The sequence below is a fragment of the Amyelois transitella genome, chromosome 24 (genome assembly GCF_032362555.1).
Source record: "Amyelois transitella isolate CPQ chromosome 24, ilAmyTran1.1, whole genome shotgun sequence".
Lineage (NCBI taxonomy): Eukaryota > Metazoa > Arthropoda > Insecta > Lepidoptera > Pyralidae > Amyelois > Amyelois transitella.
The window spans coordinates 3268504-3290845 of record NC_083527.1 but is presented as its reverse complement, the minus strand read 5'-3'; the positions used below and the strand labels follow the sequence as shown (position 1 = coordinate 3290845).

The 22342-nt window shown below is 34.8% G+C and overlaps 1 protein-coding gene across 1 annotated transcript in view; it reads left to right on the top strand.

The window, feature by feature from the left end:
• LOC106135985 (putative transcription factor SOX-15) overlaps positions 1-22342 on the top strand; it is a 112423-nt gene that overhangs the window by 2621 nt on the left and 87460 nt on the right. Inside the window, exon 2 of the mRNA XM_013336411.2 lies at positions 7428-7664. Coding sequence (XP_013191865.1) covers positions 7582-7664 — 83 coding nt within the window. The 5' untranslated portion in view covers positions 7428-7581. The remainder of the gene's footprint in view (positions 1-7427; positions 7665-22342) is intronic.

The following is a 22342-nucleotide window of genomic DNA, read 5'->3' as shown; positions in this document are numbered from 1 at the left end:
GAAGCGAAAGAAGTATGCAGAGATCGTGGCAAGTGGAAAGAGGTAGTCTCTGCCTACCCCTCCGGGAAAGAGGCGTGATTTTATGTATGTATGTATGTAATAATAATAACAATATCCATTGTATACAGTTTCATTAAAATTTGTCCAGAGGATGAGTCGTGAAAGCATAAGAGGCATATACAGGCATTCACGTTTTGAAGTAACTTCGTGCTTAGGAAACGGCAAAAGCTACTTAGTAGCAAAAAATAAAATACTTAAAACTTTAAAAAAATCCTAAGATAAGTGTCTACAACACTTTTTTTAAAATAAATACATTCCGGCCAGTTTTAAAACGATGGATCTTGAACTCTAAAGTAAAAAATGAGTAGGTATTATAATTAACAATTCAAATTCAGAACTCTAACCCATGGTTCCTCAGCAAAACTACCTACATTCTAAGTGTGCGTCTAAAAAATATTTAGAAGTAAATTATTGATTGAAATTCAATAAGTTTACATGAATTTGAATAAATTACAGTAAATTTTGTTATCTGATTTGAGCAACGTATAGAAAGATAATTTTGCGAACACAAAATTTTAAATATATTTAAGTAATTCAGATGTAAATTAAATAAAAGAAAAATCGCTTTTAGCACATCGTGGTCTGTTGAAATACTATAGTCAATAGCTACCGTGTGCACAATAGGTACTTAAAAAAATTGCGTTTGCATACACGATATGTATTAAATGCCACTTTTTTCTCCTACATACATATCTTCACGTCTTTACCCCTTGAGGGATACACAGAGCCAACAGCCTAAGAGACAATAAAAGGCTACTTTCCTCTTATCGTACGGCTTAATGGTGGAATTGAGATTTAGATAGTACTTAATAGGTCAATTTTATTAACCTTTCCCTTTATTGACTTTACAATTTACAAAGAGAAGCAGGGGCCAAACACTATGTTTTTTTCGTAACTAGTCTATCTAGAATATTAGTAGGTAAATAACCTACCATAAATATATGGAACCATATAAATACTCGTAATATGGATTTTCATTGCAGTCTTAATAATTTTTGTCATCAAATTCATTTGGCGCATACAACTTCTAAATGTCCTAATCGATTTAAGTATTGGCATGAAATTAAATTTACTAATATTTATGTGCTTACCACAAAGCGTCTATAATTTTCATCTGAAATTCGAGGTCAACAACCCATCGTTGACAGACAAATGATTTAACAAGAAAAATTATGTTCAACTATTTTGTTGAATCGTTATCTTATTAGCCGTAATAATATTATGAATGCGAAAGTACCTACCTACATTGTTTATTTGTTACTTCTTAACTATGTCCTAATCGACTTTGTTGAACTCAGGAGACTGAAGTCGATGAAGATGAAGTATAAATATATGGATATATTTTTTTCTTTGAAAAAAAGGAAATTCTTTTTTTGGCAATCCACACGTAAACGAGAAATAAGAGAATATATCCCTTGCGGGGTAAATAGAGCCAAAAGACTCTAGAGCCTTACGACATCATTGGGAAAGAAATGGAGCGGTCCTATTCTTTATTCCAACGAATAATCATTATATTTTTATTTATATCAATGAAAATAATTTTAGTTAACTTAATAATTATTTACTAATAATTACTTACTATAAAGTCATTCAATAAATAAAAAAACATATTACGGGCAATGCTCTTATGTTAAAATAAAATGTTTCATATAAGTTTCATTTAAAGCATAGTAATAATGTGCACCAAGTGGCTTTTCAGTCTTGAAAAGACTGCTGCCTCTGTCTACTACGTAAGGGATAAAGACGACATTATATACATAGTTTGTTTATATTATAACTTTGCCATAAAAAATTCAAAAATATTGCTTAACAAAAAAAAATTTGTGAAAATATTTGGAAAATTTGGCGTATCGTTGAAATCTTTTGTTAGAACGCTTACACGCCAAAAATCTAACATGGCGGCCGCGCGTAGTCGAGTCGATTTCCTATTAATTTTTTATTTGACAAAACACAATTTTTAATAACTTCTGTTACAATTTTGACGAAGCGTTTTGTTTATAACGGCATATTAAACAACAAATTTGTACCGAATAATAATATAATATATAAATAATCAACTATTGCCACTATTTTCAACTTTTAATGAGGATTTAACCCTCGGACTTATATCAGTTGAGACCTAAATTCATAATTTAACATATTTTTTTGAACTTTTTTTATCATTAATTTGAAACGATTCCAAATAAAATCACGCATGTTCCTTTTGTTTAGGATGTATTGTTAATAACGTTTTATAAATTAATATTTAAAATGCGTGAATTCATTAAAATAATTTATAAGGCCACACAAGAGAAAATAAGCGTAAGCTTAAAATACTAAGGAAAATGCAATGTGCCCTTGGTTTTCAAACGTGGTGAGAAAATCGCGATATTAACAGCATTATGATCAAACCATTGTTTTCTCAGTTTTAACCTGACATAAATATAATCACGTCTATCCTTTTCGGGGCAGAGTAGAGTCTTGAAAATACGGTAAGGTCACGATCAGCTGTTTAGTTTAATGATGGAATTGAGATTCAAATAGTTGCTAGCCCATCGCCTAAATAAAAAATCATAAGATTTTTTATCTATCCTTTTCAACTTTTACGACACCCAAGGTGTTGCGGCCGTTCAGCCTCCACGCTGGACATATGTAGATATATACTCTATGACTTGACAATAAGACGAATAAAACTGACTGACAGATTAGTAAAAAAAATCCTATCATTTGGACTGAGACGACGACTAGACAAGACACGCCTTGAACGAAGATCTGAAAACCTGGTGTTTTTTTTATTGTGGTCAATCCACCAGACCCTTGGATTGTGAACGGGTCACATGGGAAAGAGATGGTCTTTTTCTAAAATGCCGGAAACCACATGGCACTAACTATATTAATTCTAAATTCTAATTCAAATTTTTATTTACAATATATGAGTACAACAAGGTCTTACATTTATTTAACAGATCTTCATATTTAGCCTAGTGTTTTTATTACTTACTACTTATATTAATTCTATTATTTTTTATTTCTATATTTTATATAACCGTATCATCTCCTTACATTGTTTCCCGATTAATCCCTCTTTCGGGCGTGTAATGTCAATACACGTACGTATCACATCTTTATCTATTACAGAGAAGACAGAGCCAATAGTCACTAAACTCAAAGGATTCGTGACCCTTGCTGGATGGCTTAATAAATTAATTTAGATAACAGAATAATATTCAGATATACGTTACTCGTATACCTGGCTGCTAACATCTCCTAAAAGAAGAATCTCAGGCTGTAAAAATCTAATTCACACGGACAAATTTAATCTCTCTTTACAAAAGCTAAAAATTGAATAGCTGAGACAAATGCACTCGTATTTCTTAAAATTTCTAAAACATACTGGTTTGTGAATGAAAATAACATTTCATTAATATTCTCCAATAACACTACTTACCAGTTTTCTCCCACACCGAACAAGAGGTGTGTTAATTCACCGAATGGTTATATCAAAACAAATGGCTCATGCAATGAGGATGTTTTTTATTACGACTGAACGTTAAACCAAAACATTTCATGTTTTAATTAGAGGTTATACTTAAGTTGCCGGCGTGAATCACTGTGAAATGTGTTAGAATTGTGTTCCGCGTGAAATTATTTTTTCTGAAAGTGCACAATTATCCTATCCTTAGGTAGGATACGAGGTACAAATGCAAAAGATTGTGAGGATGCGTGGTTGCGTGTGTGTTTGTAACTCTACTAAAAGGAATTTCATAAAAAATTGCAATAACAAAATTAGTTAAAATTTATAGATTTTTTTTTACAAGTTGTCAAATAAAGAAATTAAAAATCCTGTTTGATTTCTAGTTTTTTTTTAGTTTATTTTAAATTTAGCAATTTAATTTTGTTTAGCAAAATTTTTATATATTTATTTGACATAAGTCATTTAAAACCGCATTTTTTCGTAGTTTAGTAGCCTCCTAGGTCCGTTTATTATATTACACGATTAGACAGAAAAAAAATTTAAATAGTTCCAGATAGTCTATTCCAGCGCGAATTTCTTAAAAATACGTATAATGTAAAAAATGTATATCTTCAGTTTTTAAATGCATAAATGATTAAATAAATCGCACTGTATATACTACATCTAAAATGTTAATAGGGCTTAATTTTAAGTTAAATAATTTAAAGTACTTTTTTCCTCCAGAGAAAGTGTTTATTATTAAAATTCACACGCGTATGTATGCAGAGGGGAGGGTTAGAGCAAATATGTTGTTTGTTTGTAGATAAATTAATTTTTACGATCCTTTTCCAAAGCCACTAGGTGGGTCATACCCACTACTATAGTGATGGCAGTATTGAACTTTTTATTTAAACTTCAACTTCTTCAACCAGATTCACTATGCCAGCGAGGTCGCTTATCCCGAAAATAATATTCACGACTAAAAAAATAATCTTAATTGGACATCTGAACGATTCACAAAGCTACTACAATCTAGATTGTTATCGTACTAGGCTTAACTAGTGCTGTGACAGTAGTCGATACTATCGTAAGATTTTATCGACGAGTCGGTGATACCAAAAAGTAGGTTGGCAGCACTGCTTGTCAAAATCTTTGATACACTTGACAGCATCAATCAAATCAATTATAAACAATTCGTAATATGAATATTTAACTTGATGAACATAATTTTCAGTAACTAAGTAAATTTCTTAATAAATAATTATTCATCATATCATCGGTAGGACATCCACTGCTGAACATAGACTCCCTCAATGATTTCCACCATTTTGGCAAAAGCAATATTCTTCCTCCTGGCGTTAGTCCTGATTACATCCTCACCTTTCTGTAGAGGAGCCCAGGGTGTGCTTTTTGACCATGAACCTGAATTGGGCGAGTCAGATTTTTACACGAAGAGACTCACATCTGACCTCCGCAACCTTTGCAGCGGAACCTAACCCATATTCGATCATTATTACATATTCTATTTTTTTGTTTAACAGATTTTAGTGTTTGAAATGACTTCTCACGATGTTTTCCCTCACCGTAAGAACATCGGTTAGCACTTTGCATTACTAAGGAAAGAGTCATTTCCTACCTAGGATTTGAAACTGAGCCCCCAAGCGCACTACTTATGCATTTCAGCCGGGCACATTAACCGTTTATAACATATTATTCCGTATGGTTCCCGGCACCAACAAAAAAAAGGAATAGGAACACTCCATCTCTTTCCCATTGATTTCGTAAAAGACGACTAAGTTTATAAGCCTATCCGGCTTATAAACTTGGGATTCTTCTTTTAGGCGATGGGCTAGCAACCTATTACTATTCGAATCTCAATTCAATCATTAAGCCAAACAGCCGAACGTGGCCTATCAGTCTTTCGAGACTGTTGGCTCTGTCTACCCCGCAGGGATATAGATGTGATTATAAGTATGTATGTATGTACAATAACCGTTTGACCACCGACACTCTATTTTGGCCAAAAGCAATATCACGTCTAAGTTAGTAGTCTGGTAAAAAATTTAAGTGAATCATCGCAATAAGGACGTGTTCGTTCCTAATATGGTACAGTCAGCACCAAAAATGTGTTGACATGATACATTGTCACTTTGCATTTCGGTTGACGCAAACGATATTAAATCTATTGTATGTAAGTATGTATGTAAATGCTGTGGTCGTTAACCTAATATAAATTATTATCGCGGTGAATTACAAAGTCTTATTTCAATTGTTAAATTAATAAGTATAATCATTTCTTTTTGACGTTTGAGTTTTCCCGGTCGCACCTTCCGCCGCTATGCTGTAGTGCCCGGGGTCTCCACTTTGTTCGGTCTTCGGCTTACCCAATTTTAAGATTATTGCCTTATATATATATTGCCTTTTTTTCCCCACATTTCCGTATATATTAAATAAAAACTTTCAAATATCCTGAGCTTGACACTTTATTTTATTTATTTACCAATTCACGTATAAATAAAACGAAGGAATGATATACACAAGAAGCTATCTTACATAGCTGCTGCTTTTTTCCAGCAGACTCTAGACAAGAGACTTGATGAAAGGAGTCATGACGATACTTATTGATTTTTTTAATTAGTTTTAGATTTTTCAAGACTGTTGGCTCTGTAAACCCCGCAAATAATATAGAAGTGATTATATGTATGTATGTTTAAGATTTTATGTGCATTATAGTGTAATCATCAGTAAATAAGGTACTTCTTAAACACAATCGCCTACAAGAATTTCCAATCACTTCTACAGTTTTATATTATTCCGAATTATAAGACGATTACCTATATAAGACCTTTGTGGTCATAAAATTTGTATGTTATAAGCATTAATGAATTATTATTATTACGTGGTTTTCCTCGACATGCAACATCAAAATGTTATAAATAAAATTATGTCTTAGATTTGTGGTCAAATGTGTTGGCCTTCATAATTTTAGATAAATAATATATGTACAATATTAGTTTGACGTAATATTTTACAATATTTATTCATCAGCGGTAATGTTTTTGATGCGAACTGGGATTACCTATAAAATTAATATTTATTTAGGTAGTAATTGTTTTTTTCCATGAAATTTTATAGGTTAACTTAACAACTTATTTTATAGGTAAACAAACATTAAAATAATTTTGAAGTTAGTATTTGGCATTTTGCTCAAGCTCAAGTACAATCTTGGAATCTAAGTCGTTCTAAAAATCTATTATTATTATGGTATTGGAAAAAAACAGAAAGTCATGTTTCTTTGAGCTTAATAGCCACCAAGAATAGTAAAATTAATCTGACAGAAAACAAAAAAAAACAAATGCGCGTTCCATTTTTAAATGGAATTAGTGGTACCGCGTGTACCGTAGAGCAGGCGCGGCGACGCGTCGTTGTGCCGCCAACATTGACAGCTGTCAATCAGATTCAATATGGCGACCGAGCCGGTTGGAATCGAACACGGCGACTATCTGCGTTAAATCTCGTACAGGGTTCAGTACCCGTTGTAGATAAGAATGAAGATGTTTTTGTGGTATCAAACATTACTGGTGTATTTTAATTAATTGTCTGTAACGGAAAACATACATTGTATTATCTTGCTATGTAACTGAAAAATTGCGGACTGATTTGTTGAAACTATATATCTAAGCGCTTTAGATTTTGATTAACTATAAATATATAAAAATATTTCTTACTTATACATTTTACTGTTTATTATGGCTTAGCTTTTTCATACATATACTCTCTTCCTACATATGTTTCTATACTATACCAGGGTGTGCCTTTTGATACAAGTTACTGCATACAAGTACCATAACCAATACAAATAGTGCTTATGGTTCTAATTTGAAAATATTCAAATCAAAACGGACAAATAATAAAAGCTTTTTTTTCTTTTCAGACATGATCCATAGACAAGAAAGCTAGTGATGTGACGTACATAATGTTGCACTGCGTCATCGTGACGCAACAGAAACGGACATCGGTGAAGTAGTGGTGCGCGTTAGAGTCGATAGTATAATAAATCGATTATCCTATTATACTTACACACACGGATGAATACCCTAATGCTTACGACTAGTGGATCAGTGGAAGATCAGACTTGTGTCGACAGCAATATGTCTTTTTCATCATACAAGTAAGTATTTTTACAATATTATTGAATAAATTTATAGTTACCTACGTAAGTCTGGACTACTTTCCCATACTGCCCTGACTTCTAAGGGGTTGGAGAAATAGATAAATAAAAGCTGTACATAGCAAACGGGTATAATGAGAAGTAAGAGGCAAATTTACAAGGTTGGCACAGTATTAATAAGAGATTGTATATAAGAATAGGTGGTCTAATGAATGTGAAGGTACAATGAGGATGCGATATTGATCATAAGTATTCAATTTATATGTCATGCCTGCGCAATGTGATCACCTACTCTTACACGAACTTTTACACAGTGGAAATGAGGCCCAAAGAGGTGGAGATGTAGTCGGGAATAACGTTAATTTTCATATCGAAATATCGGTTTATTGTAAAATTTTCAGACATTTTACATTAGAAGACCTGATGACCTGTCTGATTTCGTAAGAGAATACAACAATTTTTAATTCCTCTTTGTTGACACACAGTAACGATACCAATTTTTTAAATCAAATACCTATTGCCAAGAATTGATCCTGAGACATAAATTAGAATACATTCAAAGGCGTTGGAATTATAAAACTTTATCGTAGTTTGTCTCTCGTCAACTACAAATTGCAAAATTTGTAGTTGACGAAATTTTCTTTCTATCAAGAATCATCTGCATCAGTTTACAAAATCAGTCCGTTTGTTTTATAGATAAATTGAAAAATGTTTAGAAATCAGAACTTGCCAACAGTTTAATTAATTAAATTTTTACAAATTGTCACTCAATCTCGTAAAAAGCTGTCATAACCATAACTTATTGGCGGACAATAGTGTGCGATGAAGCCATTTACCCAAAAAATACACCCGACGATCTTTGCCCAATCGCAAACAGAATTCAGATGACAAGATTACTTATACTTGGAAATGGACACAAGTTTTCGAGGCTTCATTAACAGCATTACTTGAATTAATTACAGTTCTTTCGCCGCGACAGCCCACTTGTAAAAATAAGGTTTACCTACTCATAAGTCACGAAACAACAATCCAGAACAATGAAACAAGTATAGACGAAGGACATTTGTTTTCTTTTTGAATAAAATTCGGAAAGGTTTTGAATATCAAACTTTTATTTCAATAATAACCAGAAAATTGGCGATGTTGACGATCACATTGAATTACGTTTTTACGTTACACGGCAAGGGATGCACTAATTTCATAACCTATTTAAGTAAATACAGCAATTACCGGTCGCAAAAAGCCGTTGTCCAATGAATTCGTCAGGCGGTTACAGTCCTCAATTGGGCACCTTTCATTTAAAAAAAGAACCATACGCCATTTCATGTCAATTTTTGAATTATTCATCATGCGAATGCGCGAGCGCATCGATTGAAGCAAACAAAAAGTGCGCGCTCACTAATCTTCGCCCTCAACTTCGGTATCCTTCGGCTCTCAGTGTTGCCAGCGGTACTTATTATTCAACTACTTTTTACAGTCACGCTGCGCAAAGACTTAACTGAGCATAATGCCAATAAATAATTCTATTTCTTTTCGCTAAGAATTTTTTATCAATTTTCGATGTCAAATAAACATAAATATTTTTGTCAATAAATGGAAGCTTCATTCATAGCCGTTCAATCAAAAACGGAAACGTAATGCTGTCATATAATCCGTGTGTTCACATAACAGTGTTCCAAGAATCTGATCGGGCTCTTATTAATACTCTTTTATTGACACGACAAGATTAACTACTGAGACGGGTTTCATTTTTTGCTACGCTACATTAACTAGGTTGCTGTCATAAAGAACCGACGAGCAACTCAACAGCCGTCTATATTGTTTGTGCTCCAGTATATCGAAAATTGTAACGTCAACACTTTTGTCGTAGTTAATCGTACTTATTTTTCGGACTCCGAGGAAGACTGCATATGAGCGACATGCTGTAAAAAGATTTGAAAAAGTTTGTTTGAGACTTGTAAAGTATCATCAACAGACAAATTTAAACTTGAACTCTCTATAAATTAATCAATTTGATACAAAATTCGATGTCATCAGCCGTCAGGCCAATTACAAGTAAAATTGCTATGCTTGAAGTGCAGAAAAAATATAGTATTCGAATATCCAAGCGTTCATCCCCCTGCCCGCACGTCCGCCGCGCCTCGTCGCCGCGTCTCGACTGTACGTGATTGGTTTATTAATTAGGCAAATCATCGTCGGGTTCCATTTTTAAAAATAGGCGGGATTCTTACTGCGCGATTTTTCTTTTAAAATTTGGTCGGCACTAAATGCAATTAGGATTGCCAGTACAAGGATTGCAAGATTTTTGTAGTTAATTCTCACGATGATAATATAAAAATACATTATGTCTTACTCACATTATTAAACAATAAAAATTTAAATGTATATTTGTTACACTTCAATATTATATCGTGGCAAAAGACAATATTGATAGGTACTTTATCTATGTTGCAAAAAGTGTAATGTTTAAAAATACCAGCGCCTTTGAAGTAACATTTACCTATTGAAGAACTCATATTGGTTGCAAAATTACGTCCAATGAATCAACATTCTTTTGTTTAATATCTATAGATCAAAATATCAACAATATTTTAAAATGGAATGATTTTAAATTTAGATTCGCGATCGCGACCGTCTGAGGTCAACAGAAAAATAGCTTAAAAAGTTTGCTCGTCCGTCCAGAGTTATGTCTCAAGTGTATACCGTTAGGATGCCAGGCAGCTCGAATTAAAAAGTAAAAAACAAATGAAAACTATTCCAATTGCCAGTTTTAGGAATCCGTTTTGTGTGTTATAACATTTTTGAGAGGTTATTTTTGACGAACGCGCGCGCCATTTTTATCTGCTTATTTTTACTAGATAACTTTTGTTTATGTAATATTTCCTGGATATAATTGTTATTTGCCAATATTTTTTTTGTTATCTTATAAACATCAACCAAGTAATAATAAAATTGAAAACATTTTAAAATAATATGGTTTTCTGCAGTTTTTCAAAGTTTTAAAAAATCTATCAATTAAAAAATTATATTTGTTACAGATTTTTTTTTAAATACCTGTTTTAACAAAGTAACAAAAGCACTAATAAATACGAGCTAAACGTCAGTCATCTAACACTCTCAGATTTAATGACTTCATAAAATAGATTTGTTTCCCTAATGTCATTAACGGCTGCAAAAACGCAACAGTTGAGCCGTAAAACTTAAGAGCCTCCGCAAATGATAGCCTGCATTCGAAATCTGAGCAAAGGAAGCAAGCAGAAAATATTTCCGAGCCAGACAGGTCGGCTGACCGCTGCTACTAAGTAAGACGGGGACATAAATTCTTCAAAGAGCTAAACCAAAATAAAAAACCCGAAAACCCCTTTAAGAGAGCTACCGAACTATAATTTATGGCAGTGGGTGCAGCGCGACCATTCGAAACAAAATTAAAAAAATAAAACTTTTCAAAAAAAGAATCGCAACGGAGACGCAAAACGGTGAAATTGGAAATAATTTTGCGATAGCATCGCGCTCGCCGGTACCTTTCAATTTCTTTATACGTTTGCAAATTTGTTTTTTGTTTTGTCGCAAAATGGAGTTATGGAACCGACGGTGGTCAGGGCACGATCGGATTATACTAAATTGTATTAGCAATTGTATTTATTGTTCCTCTACTACCGTCATCAGATATCTAAGCTGGCACGACAATAAACCTTATCATAAACGATCCACGTGCAGCGAATTACTGAACGTCGTCTTTATTATCTGTGCAAGAATTTTATATTTTGGCGCCAATGTGACTATTATAGTTTTAATTTATCATCGAGCCTACCAAATTATATACATGTATTCATATTTTTTTTATAACCTTTCACAACAGACTATCCGTGATCTTGAATTACAGTATTTAATAGCTGCTATTGCTCGTCGTAATTTTTCTTTTTTGGTTTTTATTATACTTCTGCTTTTACATAAGTGAAAATGGTTAATTTATAATTCCCCGAAATCCAATGTAGATATTCAATTCCAATGCATTTAAAAAACTTTCTAGTGTTTGATTGATAAAAATCTTTCAAAAATGAATTTCCCCCTTCTTTCCTTTCTGCTTAGCAAGTCTTCTTTCCACTGATACTTATTGTTTTAGTTTATCCACATTCATCACGCTTTCATTCAAGCTCATCATTAAGAATACCTTTGGTCTGACCTTACATCAGGACGTTCCCGATTTGATCAAGATACTTTCGCTTAAATATGCTGTGGTCTATATAGTATCATCATACAGCACAAAATCAAATACTTAAGCCGACATATCATACAGTTATCGACAGGCGACTCACGGCGGTGCTACTTCAAATCATAAAATTAGAAAGTTAAAATAAAGGCACGCCTCCACTGTATCTGTCTTGGTGCTTTTTTAGTGTCTTAGTGTAGTGATTTAGTGAATAAAGAATTAGAATAGAGGGCGAGTAATGCAAAACTAAAGGAAAAGTAAATTGAATTTTACATACATGCATATTATCACGTCTATATCCCTTGCGGGGTAGAAAGAGCCAACAGACTAGTAGGCCACATTGGGCTATTTGGCTTAATGATAGAATTGAGATTCAAATAGTGACAGGTTTCTAGCCCGTCGCCTAAAAGAAGAATTCCAGGTTTATAAGGGATATAGCCTTAGTCGCCTTTTAAAACATTAATGGGAACGAGATGGAGGGTAAAGTGATGGAGTTAAGAAAGCCGTGGTAGTGGGTAAGTAAGTTACGAGCCCCTTTATAATACGGGCTGAGTGATACTGAACTAAAGGGATACTGAAGTGAATTTGCAGGGAGTCAAGACCCTGGATTGGGTGAGTCAGATTCTTACACGAAGCGACTCCCATCTGACTTGCGCGACATTAGCAGACAAACCTAACCCGTATTGGATCGATTATGGTACACATCCAATTGCCTGAATGTGCAGGTTTCTTCATTCATAACTTCATGCACTCGTGTCACAGCATCACGATTCATCAATTACGATTAGTCGAAACCCGCTAAGTGATAACCAGTTTCGAACCTATGAATGAAATGAATTTTTCGATCGTGATAACGGTGATTAATTTTTCACCATTCGATGGGCGAGAAAGTCGCGTTTACAATGGGTAAATTTTGAAGACGAGTGCTGAGAAATTTTTATCCAAGGGCTTTGGTAAGACATGTTGTCTTTATAAATATTGCGCAAAATAAAAAGAATTACATACATATACACGTGTTACACAAAAAAAAAAAAAACAAAAAAAGAATTGCGCCGTAAAGAAATTCTCTTTTTAAATGATTGATTAACAAGCTATAACGATCTCTGAATTTTAGTTCAATTTTGAACACGTCTAGATAAACGTGGCTTTCGAGTCTTTTTACTATAAGCCTTTAAAGGGTTAATAAAGGAGAGAAAAGAGATTTCCCAAGTAATGATAGATTTGAGATTCAAATAGTGACATGTTGCTAGCCTAATAGAAGAATCCCAAGTTTTTAAGCCTATCCCTTAGTCGCCTTTTACGATATCCATATGAAGGAGATGGAGTGGTCCTATTCTTTTTTGTTTATTGGTGCTGGGAACATCACGGCGCGGCTATGACTTGATTCCGAAAATAAACGTATTCCTATCGGCAAAGACCTACATATTTATTCTTTCTTATGTTGGTAAAAAAAATATACTAAAAATGGAATAACTCTACTCGCCTAGCTAACTTGACCATTGTAAACGCGGCTTCACAAATAATGTGCGAGATGTAGTAAGTATGTAATTTGAAACATGTAAAACTCTTTGGTTATTTTTCAAATGCCTTATGAATGGGTTATGTTTCGAAACTGTTGTTATGACTAGTTTAAACGCTGACTTTGATCGTGTGAGGTCGGTGTGGATGAGTGAACCATATTGTTTAGTTTGACATACATACAAACACACATAAAATCACACCTCTTTCCCGGAGTGGTAGGCAGAGACTACATCTTTAGTTTGACATTAGACCATTTTATGAAGTTAACAATTATTTGGTTTCCTTAGGGTTTATTTATACCTATCTGATATTCTGAGCCGCTACACTCTTGATAGAGTGGTCGCCATTCTTCCTGGCTGCCTTCCTCGGCCTCAGGTGCATCCAATTCAACCTTGATTTGGTCGGTCCACACATACATACATTCTTACATATAATTACGTCAATTTCCTTTACGGGGTAGACAGAGTCAACAGTCTTGACAAAATTGATTAGCCACGTTCAGCTATTTAGCTAAATGATGGAATTAAGATTCAAATACTGACAGGTTGCTAGCCCATCGCCTAAAAGAAAAATCCCAATTTTAGAAAATATTTGTCAAATGTAAGATAGTGTAAACTTAGCAAATTCACACAACCCACAGAGAAATCAGAAAATCTAATAAGGTAAATTCAAATATTTTTAGTCCCCTTATCAAGCGCATTTTTCGGCAAATGGTCGTCGCATAAACGTTTTTTTTTTACCCCTGCACGATGTGCACGGGCGTCAAAAATTTAAAAGTCGGTCTCATACGCCGCAGCTCCCTCAGGAACCCGCAGCCTCGACGATCTGTGTCGTTTGTTCTCCAGCCTCGAACAAGTCTCCACAGCTATTAGTATCTGCGGGAAAGACAAACCATATAGAGAAATAACATCGATCAACGCCATCTATTTACAAAATAAAAATTAAATGCAGGCCGTTTTGGAACCCTCGAATAAAAAATAAATGTAATGCTTTTTCTTTTCTGTTTCACTTTGAAAATGGAAGATATTTTTTTTTGAGTGTGTAATAAGTTGTTTTCAATTAAAGAATTGGTAGAAATAAATTTTACAATCAAGGTATTTAGTCTGTTCTCGGTGACCTAAGGTTCAACGCCACCTCTTCGATAAAATATGAATTACATACAAATTGCTGGCTTTGGAGCAGGCATTGCAAAAACCTAGGTACAGATAATTTAAACCATAAGTATTATTCTGAGCTAAAACCTACCAAAGCATGCCTTTAAAGCATGCTTTTTAGCAAATAATTGCAAAGAAAAAACGCTTTTTGACTCTTTAAGTTTGAATTTGGGAAATAGTTATTTCTCTGTTAGTTATGAATGTGGACGAAGCGAAAGAAGTATGCAGAGATCGTGGCAAGTGGAAAGAGGTAGTCTCTGCCTACCCCTCCGGGAAAGAGGCGTGATTTTATGTATGTATGTATGTATGTTATTTCTCTCTCTGTTCCTTGCTTGCATGTTTCCAGTTGCACCCTCCACTGTTATGCTTCGGGTCCACTATCAGACAAATCGATAATTCAATTGAGTCTCAGATTTCAAATCTTTCATAAACCAGCATCCGATACCTATAAGTATCTCATTTGAATAAAACATTTTTTGCGACATTCGCCATTCGTGTGTTCAAAAAAAATTTCCAGCGATAACATCTGTTTAAAATATTTTATCATAAAGCTTCCGTTTAGAATTTAATAATTTTCAAAAAATATTCAATGATTTTTTTTATAACATCTTGTAAGGCTATTCAAAAAAGGTTTTAGGAACCTTACCATAATACACATCTTACTATAAAACGTGTTTCAAAGTAAAAGTCATATAATTTCATTTAAAATAAGTATACGCTATCAAAATCGCAGTGATATGGCGCGTAAAGCAAGGTCGATGGAACTGCACTGATAACGGCGTGATAAGAGTGCATCTGATAACAGTGCAGTCACAACACTGTTTGCCAATGTGTCTGGTGAACAAACAGATTTCTTCAGGGTCTGTAGAACCAGTGACATCAGGTTTACCATGAGCTAGACTGAATTCCCGTTTAGTTTCTTTGTAAATAAATTGTACTTATTTGAACTGCAATAGAAGAAATAAGTGCCTTGTTTTCACAGCTCGACTTGACCGGGGATCGCCTTATTTTCACAGCTCGACTTGACCAGGGATTTAATCTGGGAACTCCGGCATGACAGCCTGGCATTATAACCTCGAACTTTTCGCTCTCTCCTTATCCCTCCGACTCCGATCCACCCTCCGGGAAAGTCGCTTGCTCAAATGTAATATGTAGATTATTTATATCGTTATCAGCCAGCGGACATTGCCCGACAGTGTACACTGGCGGGCTGAAGCAACAAGCATTGTCATTGCGATACATCAACAACAGTTCTGGGAGAGAAAACAAACGCTTCTCCGAACGGCGCGTACGCCGAAATGTAAGGAATCTTGGGATAGTTGCGAAACGCATGGATACATGGATTGAAATACATGGATAGATAGATAAACTCTTTATTGCAACAAAAGAAACACAAAAACAAAAAAAACACAGGTTATAAGATACAACATACATACACATATACATATTATCACGTCTATATCCCCTGCGGGTTAGACAGAGCCAACAGACAGAGACTGATAGGCCACGTTCAGCTATTTTGCTAAATGATAGAATTGAGATTCAAATAGTGACAGGTTGCTAGCCCATCGCCTAAAAAAATAATCTGAAGTTTTCAAGCCTATCCCTTAGTCGCCTTTTACGACATCCATGGGAAAGAGATGGAGTGGTCCTATTCTTTTTTGTATTGGTGCCGGGAACCACACGGCACTAATAATATAATAATATAAGATACAAAGGCGAACAAATTGCTAAAGCAATCTCTTCCAGTCAACCGTAGGGTGGGAGGAAACTAAAAAACATACATAGCATTACTCACGTCTTCTACATGGGGATAAAGAGCCAAGAATCTCGAAAAATCTGAAAGTTCAGCTAAATATGGCGAAATGATGGCAGTAAGATTCAAATAGTAACAGGGTGCTATTCCCAAGTTTATTATAGGAATTCTAACGTTCCGGGAACCCTACGGCACTTTGTTTTTCTTATACTGGTTTTAATTACGTAGGTCCTATAGGGTAATTTCACGCCTACGTTTTATTACTAATTGTGTCTAGCGGTGACAAAATGCATGAGGATGAGCATAAAAATATAAAATTACTAAATAACTAATGCTATTTTGCTTAAGAAAGTTAACAATCAATGCAAATATATTGAATTATTAAGTTAAATAAATTAAACATAGTTAAACAAGTAATACTCGTAAATCGAACTCGTGTAGTTCACACAAACTACACACATTCATAAATCGAACCCATATTAGGCTTCCTGAAGACAAAAAATATAAAAAATCAAACTGTATTTGTTTGAAGATTAATCAATATCAACAATTATTTAAAAATCAGTCTATTTATATAAGTATTTTTTTTTGTAAATGCATAACATCTTTAAGATAATTATATACCTAGCTATCTACACTTAGCTACTTTATTCTGAAAATTTCAACAAAATCGTTAATTTCAGTTAAACGCGGTCGGACTTGTTAGCTAAATCAAGTGTAAGGTAATTGGCGAAATAATTTCTTTGCGCTTAAAAAAAGATTAGAACCTAGATTGAGATAATACTGTTTAGCGTTTCACTATATTATAAAACTATTGCACTTTCACAAATGATTTTTTTTGGCCAGTATCCAAGTCAATACAAATACAAATATTTTTTATCTAGGTACAAAAAATGTTAATTATATCTAAGTTGTGAAAAAAACCCTTTTAGGTATTTAAAAGCCTCTGGACTTTTTGGCGGGAACTATTTGTGCTGTACTTAATAATTTTTTTAATGTATGTTCAATCCAAATTGTTTGTTTACTATTTATAATTGAACCATTATAAGATGATTTTTTTCTAACGAGGACTGACTAAGACTCAATACTGCCAGTATTAAGTAAGTTCATAAAGAAGTTTGATGAACGAAGAAACAAAAAACTGTGCCAGTACTTTAGTGTATAGCGGCCCTTACAACTGCAGGTGCCGAGTTGCAGTGATAAGCTATCGCCCGATAAGAGATCTTGCGATATCAGCTCAGCGAAGCATCACACTTTGAGCATTTCAACAGATTATGCTCATTTCTTTGTTTTTTTTTTGGCTTATTGGCGTCAACCAAGGCGGCTTTTTATATGGTTTTTTGACAAACACGTGTAATTATTTTTCTTTAGGAAAATACTAGCTTTCTTTCTGCGACCTGCTCGCGCACTTTATGGTTTATCATCGTTATATCCCAAATTTAACGGTATGAGTTTTTCTGGATTAAACTCTTTGTCCTTCACTCCTATATAGATTTATTTCCTTTTGGAGGAAATGTCAAATGATCTACACATATACCTAAGTCACACATAAGGATAACAGAGTAAGCATATTATCCCTAACAGAGTAGGCAGGGCCAGCAATCTCAAGAGTAAAGGTTTGATGACCACTAAATATAGTTTGTCGCAAAAATCAAAATATGCTCTTCATTGATCTGGATACTCGCATCCATGTTTAATTTCTTAGCTGTCGATTTTAGAGGCTATGGTCATCCTCCTAGCGTTAGTCCCGGTTGCCTCCTCAACCAAGGTCCACCTGTAACCACGATCCCAGATTGGGAAATTAAAGATTTCACACTAAGCGACACCCGCCTGATCCCCACGAACTTGCAAGTGAACCTTATCCTCATTGGAACATAGTTACATATCCACTTACCTGAATGAGCAGGTTTCCTCACAACGTTTTGCTTCTATTAACCAACTATATCTCTTGTCACAATTTAATTTCCTTGTAACAATATTGACGATGAAACTATCACCTGATGTATCATACCCATCATTATTCATATCATAGCATTGCAAAACACGAAATATTTCCTGCGGTGACTCACCCGGCGCGGCGTGGCGAACCCGGAATTCCTTTCCGACTTCCGATTATCATTCGCCATCAAATCGATTTGACAATCGAGAAAAGAATCGAGTGCTTATCGAGTAGTTTTCAGATACGGCTCCCCTGAACGCTGAGTGCTCGTTTTGTCAACAATAGCTATTGTCTCGCGTTATTTGTAAAATAACGTCACCCTTCACGTTTCGAGATTGGTGATCGTACATTTGCTCTTTCGAGCTCGTTTTGCTGATTATCTGATAAATTACCTGCAAAGATATCAAAAATAGGTGTAATCTCTACTAATAAGATGTGGCGAGTAGGAGTATCAGGTACCCTGATAAACTAGTATCAGAGTTAGTGCCTACAATACAGCGTGTCCAAAAATTCTATGTAATGTGCATAAATATATATCTATAGATATATATACATATTGCTACCAGAAAATAAAATAGTCTTAAATGATTGGTTAATAAGAAATATATTTTATACGGTTGAGGAGTTACACAATTTTAAATGACACCAATTAATTGATAATATTATTTTATTATCAAAGATTGATATTTGCATGCTAAAAATTAGCTAATTAGGCCTAAGATCTGTATTATAATACCTAAGACCGTAGTGTAAACCCTATTTACTGCAAAAAAAATTGAATTGAATTAATATTATGGAATATTATTATCTCTGTTGTCCATTGTTTTCAGATTTTGATGAAATTTCGTAATGGCGTTTCGTACATAGACTATATATGTATATGTATATACATTTATTAAACACCATTTTGACCTGAAAACAAGATTCTTCTTAGACTGCGAATCGTTGACAATAGCGAAAACTGTAAACACACATGTTTACGAGATCTGGTATGCCGCATTTCTAATTAGCGCGATTGTGTGCAATTTTATTTATATTTACGAGATCCAACGCAAAACAATCGGGCATATGACTCTATCGGTAATTCTGAAATAATGCTGATGATAGAATACGATATTTATTTAAAAATTTGCGTTTGATTATACATATTTCTTTCTTTTTGTTTGTTGAAACTATTAAGAGTGTCTGTGTTAAGAATACTTGAATGGATAGGTACGTTTTTTATACAACAAATAGTTATTAGCGTATTTGCTCACACACACTTGCGTGATTTGGGAAGACTGTTGATAATGAAAATATCATGCTGTCTTACCTATGTTTATCTACTGAAAACCTTAAGAAGTTATAGATTTTTCGGTTCTCGCGAAATAATTTATATTCCTTAAGACTTCCATCCCTTCATTCAAGACTAGATAAATATTCGGTTTGTTTTTACATACACGTCCATACCTAAATACACATAATCACATCTTTGTCTTTCTTCTTTTCTTACGGGATAGACAGAACCAACAGTCTCGGAATGTCTGAAAGGCCGCGTTTAGCTGTGATGGAATCGTCATTCAAATAGTTTCAGGTTGCCAGCCCATAGACTAAAAGAAAAACTCTAAAATTTATTAGCTTTGATTGCTTTGACTGCTTGTAAATAATAATTGTGCCCCAATGACTACTTTGAGCGTTGCTTACGCGAGTAGAAAATGAACAGGCGCATTCTTATTCTCCGCTCCCAGTCGATAATTCTAATAACATAACTTGGAAATTGTACATTGGAGCAAAAAAAGGCACAGTTAGTGGTTACGGTGAACTTACACCGTTCCAAGTACAAGATGGTGGAATCAAGTGAAACCACGCGAACAATGGCGATTCCCACACGGTGGCGCCTCTGGCGGCGGTAACTGGAAACTGCGGTGTCGGGTCGCGGCGCCGACTTTCCTTTAATTTTGGTGTTAGTCATAATTTATTAGTATTAAAAAAATGTGCCGCACCCGGCACCAATAATTATATCACGATAACATACATACATAAAATCACGCCTCTTTTCCGGAGAGGTATTCAGAAACTACCTCATTCCACTAGCCACGATAATTTTACACATATTAAAAAAAAAATTATGCCGTGTGGTTCCAGGCACCAATATAAAAAATAATAGGACTACACCATTTCGTTCCAATAGATGTCGTAAAAGCGACTAAGGGATAGGCTTATAAACTTGGGACTCTTCTTTTTGGCGATGGGCTAGCAACCTGTGACTATTTGTATCCCAATTCTATCATTGAGCCAAACAGCTGAACGAAATTTTAATGAATATGAAACTTATGATTTCAATAGGTACGAATATTCCCGGAGGGGTAGACAAAGACTCTTTCCACTTAAATACCGCGGGCGAAGAAGGGGCTAATAAATGAGTTACAAACTCAACGTTAAGTCTCTATTAAGTACAGTTCAAGTGATAAATTGAGAATTGTTTCATCGTCCGCGGTACGCTATTATCGCTCCGGCCTATTGCCGATCATATATCATATCATACGTAATGACTACTTATGCCCTTTGAATTAAGATGATGACATTAGTAGATATTGCTTTATGAGTAGAGATCGGATAATCGGATGCATATTTACCTAAACTAATATTTTGGCTTAGAAAGTATGGAGGCGGCTTCTTGCTTTCGGGATTCGAACGTTCCATACTAACCCAACACTGCAACTTTAGGTAAATATGCATCCGAATATCCGATCTCTAATTATGAGTATTGGTGAAGTGTAAATTCCTTAATAAGTTATTAATTGGTTTGCGGAAGTAAGGGAATTATAATTTCACTAGCTTCTGCTGGCGGCTTCACTTGCCTCTTTTATATTGACTCGTGCGCACAGGCACACCTCGGCCGCGTCTTGTTTGTTTGTAAACTCTTTATTGCACATAAAAAGAAATGTAACAAAATTAGAACATTTATCAGATATAGAAGAATATGTACAATGGCGGACTTATCCCAATCGGGATTTCTTCCAGTCAAGCTCTTCTTTAGAGAGTTGTGAACGCAACCGGGCCTAATGTCAGAAGGAAGTTTCTCTCATCTTCAGTACCCTTCTGGTTGACGCCAATAAGTGATTTACTTTATTCAGTTTTTAAACAAAGCGACTGGTCAATTTTGATCATGGTTTTAGTGGTTTCTTTATAATATTTTTACTTATCACCAGCCCTCGTTGCATGGAACGTGCGACGCCATTTTTATCCAGCTATCCCGTTTTACGTCACAACAAAAAGTGAGACAGCGATAGCTTTTCGCGCGATATTACCTGCGTCGCGCGTGCCAATGCTACAGGGCCAGAGCATCGGTTAGCAATCAAACTAGTGTTAATAATTCGGAATAGTTCCGCGGTATTTGAACCTGTGCCATTTTTAATTGGGCTTCTTAACCGTTCGGCCACTGACGCCCTCTACCACACCTATGGTATCATTTTATAATTTTCTTCGGTAAACTCATACCTATACATTGAATTCCAAGATCGTTTCCATGACTCGGAGGTAGAATTTCAGAACAGCTGATACGGTGGTCTAGCACTTGTTGTGTAAATACCTCGTTAATTATACTCAGGTGTAGGAATTTGAAAAACCCTGGTGTCGTATACATAATGAGTTCAGGAAACGTAAACCGAGCGGGTTATAGTCTGGTTATGGGTTTGCAATCGGTGGAATAGGAGCTTCGTCTAGCCTGTTGCTATCCTGAGGTTTATCGTATTGTTAACGTTGGTAATTCAGTGGTATGACACGAATTTATGTGGCGTTTCGTTTTGATGACGAGCTTGCACGAAGAGAGTTATAAATGTGGGTGAAGCCAAAGAAGTATGCAGGCTAGTGGAAAGATGTAGTCTCTGCCTACCTCTCGGGGAAAGAGGCTTATCAGGATTGTGGTTCTCCTGAAATAGGATGATATTAGGAGCATGCATAATAATTCAACCATTTTAAAGATAATAAGCGTAGAGTAAGTGTGCCGTGTGGTTTACGGCATTTTGGAATATATTTATACACACTATATTTTTCCCATGGATGTCGTAAAAGGCGATCTAGGTATAGGCTTATAAACTTGGGATTCCTCTTGTAGGC